A 2,867-nucleotide genomic window follows, 5' to 3' on the forward strand; every position below is an offset into this window, starting at 1 on the left:
GTGATTCAACCACCGAGGCTTCAGTCAAGGATTTCCACCAGGTTTGTGTCATAAACCACCGGTTCTAAAGATAACGTTCGAGTGCGAACGCCGGCATTTATTAGGAATGAGCCGCGTGGTGGTGGTGGTGGTGGTGGTGGTGAACTGGTGCAGGTGGCTGTGGTGAAGAGGCATCTGAGAGCAGGAGATGAGGGAACCTCTTTGTCTGTATCTGCTGTGACATAAAGAAGACTCTGTGCCGAAGGGAATTCATTAAGGCAGCGGGTTTGAAATACAGAGATGAAAGAGCCCAGACACACACACACACACACACACACACACTGAATGTGCCAACTTTGACTCCACTGCACTGTTTGTAATCTGTATCTTTTAAAGAGCTCTTCATTTAAAGTAATAGTTAAACACCACAGATCAATACCACAGCTCTGTCTGTGTGTCTGTGTGAAGCTGTGACCAACAACTGTCAGCTGAATTAATTTAAAAGAAAATGCTTTTAGTTCCCGTAGAGCTCATGGCATTTACTGAATCCATGCAGAAATACAAGTAGGAGTCAAAAAGTCTGTGTTATAATTTGAAAAAAACAAAAAACAAAAACACAATTCTGAATTTAATAACTTCAATTTGCTACCTACTCCAGCCAGAAGGTGGCAGTAATGTACCTAAAGTTCATTTGCCAACCAAAATTAGATGCACAAGAAAGTTTGCTGGCAATCAAAATAATTAGAATTAAAACAAAAATCACCGTTAATTACTCAAGAAAAAAAATAGTTAATTTCAGTCTCATTCCTTGAAGTTGAACGCGCCTGTTAATTTACCATTTATCCAATATGGAGCACCTGATCAACTTCACTTTCCATAATTAATAATAAAGAATTTTATATATATATATATATACATATATATATATGTATATATATATATATATATATGTATATATATATATATATATATGTATATATATATATATATATGTATATATATATATATATATACATATATATATATATATATACATATATATATATGTATATATATATATATATATATATCAATATATGTATCCGGTGAGGTGACCTCATTACACCATGAGATCAATTTCCTCCCGCAGCCTCATGGAGATTAGACTCATTTACATGGCTTCAGCTGTGACTCCACGTGACGTCAGGGTCTGGATCGATACAGGACAGGAGTGGTGGGTTTTACCTCCCAGAAGCTGTCCATGGTGTCGTCAACACCTGCACTCTCATCGTAGGAGCCAGACATTTTGCTGGATGTGGCAAAGCACTCTAACGATGAAGCCTGTCCTCTGCAGCAGAACTGGGTTCTTCATGCACTGAAAGAGAAACAGAACAACAGTCAAAACACATCACTGACAAACATCAGAATGATAGTCTTCAGTTTTTATCAGATTTTTTGTTTTACAAAACTGTGTGGCGGGACTCTCCTGGGAGACCCCACAGCACTTTGAGTATCAAAATATTTTCTTTTTTACTTGTTTGAGCCAACCTAAAAGAGGTCAATGGCAACAAGGTAATATAAACCAACAGTTTATATTACCTTGTTGCCTTTATCTCCAATAAAAGAAAATAGTTCCTAAAAAATGATTCTAGAAGCAGAAAACACATTCCTTGGCACTTGTTTGGAGACTATTGGAGAAACTATTCCTAAAAGATTTTTCTTTTTTATTTATATTTATACTGTGAACCATAAAGAGCAGCGGCCAAAGACATAACCCTGTAAACATTGTACCCCGGCCAAGCTGGCCTGAGTGCAGTATTCTAAGAACAGTACTGCATTATTTTTGGCAAATGGACGGAAACGTCACCCAAAGAGTCTCTGTGCGAGACCTATATAATACTGCAGTATAAAAAGCACCCTTTGTCATAAATACTCTCTAGCACTTTGCCCTAGGCTACCAGTTGGTGACATATTTTATTGTGTCCTAGAAAAGATGCTGAGCATCTCAGTGGCCTGACCCTGAATCCTTAGTGGAGACAATTTCAGCCTCCAGTGGAAACTCCTTCAGTACAAACAAAGACATGTACTGGCTACATTAAAATAAATCGGTACCAACATGCTAATCTTCTTTAATGGTGTGGTACAGTCACATCTCACTCTCTATCGCTACATTAAAATACACCGTTAAAAATAAATCTGTACCAACATGCTAATCTTCTTTAATGTTGTGGTACAGTCACATCTCACTCTCTATCAGCACCGATTACGGTCCCTGCTGGACTCCCTGGAGCATTTCAAGTGATTTAAATTTATTTGTTTGACATCTGGTCGATACCTTACCACCAAGGTTAAAAGAGAAGAGGCCGCTTGTGACGCTACGTCGGTATCGAACCCAGTTGAAGCCTAATCCATTTTGCTCCCATGACTAATGTCTTTTCCCTTGACAGAGAGCTCTTCATTTCACAGCGAGAACCGATATGACGGAGCGATGTGTTCCTCTGTGTCTGGTATCAATCAGACGCTGACACAGTTTGTGTTTTTCTTAATAAAGAGCATGGCGCTGCCGTCACTGTTACTAAATCTAAATGAAGTGTAAACTGAGAACGGTAGCCGGAGGTCAGCGCTGAGGAACGTGACTCTCCAAAATGTTGCATTATGGGAAAGGTCTGAACTATTCCTTCTGCAAAGGTGGTTCAAATACCAGCAGTATCCTCCATGATCCATGGTTCTGTCCAACATTTCTCTGGAGTGGACTTCATGGCTGGACTGACTGAGCAGTCACAGCAGAGCAGGCCTCTACATCTGCATCATGACAGCATAATTGTAATAATCTCCTGGGAGAATTTCTACCTGAATATCAGCTATAAGACTTAAGAGGTTTTTTAACACAATGCTGTGTTTTTCCTGCT

General features: G+C 39.1%; 1 protein-coding gene across 1 annotated transcript in view; it reads right to left on the reverse strand.

The window, feature by feature from the left end:
- pacsin1a (protein kinase C and casein kinase substrate in neurons 1a) overlaps positions 1–2,867 on the reverse strand; it is a 23,581-nt gene that overhangs the window by 8,719 nt on the left and 11,995 nt on the right. Inside the window, exon 3 of the mRNA XM_017035706.2 lies at positions 1,204–1,333. Coding sequence (XP_016891195.1) covers positions 1,204–1,263 — 60 coding nt within the window. The 5' untranslated portion in view covers positions 1,264–1,333. The remainder of the gene's footprint in view (positions 1–1,203; positions 1,334–2,867) is intronic.

The sequence above is a fragment of the Cynoglossus semilaevis genome, chromosome 10 (assembly GCF_000523025.1).
Source record: "Cynoglossus semilaevis isolate Cse_v1.0 chromosome 10, Cse_v1.0, whole genome shotgun sequence".
Lineage (NCBI taxonomy): Eukaryota > Metazoa > Chordata > Actinopteri > Pleuronectiformes > Cynoglossidae > Cynoglossus > Cynoglossus semilaevis.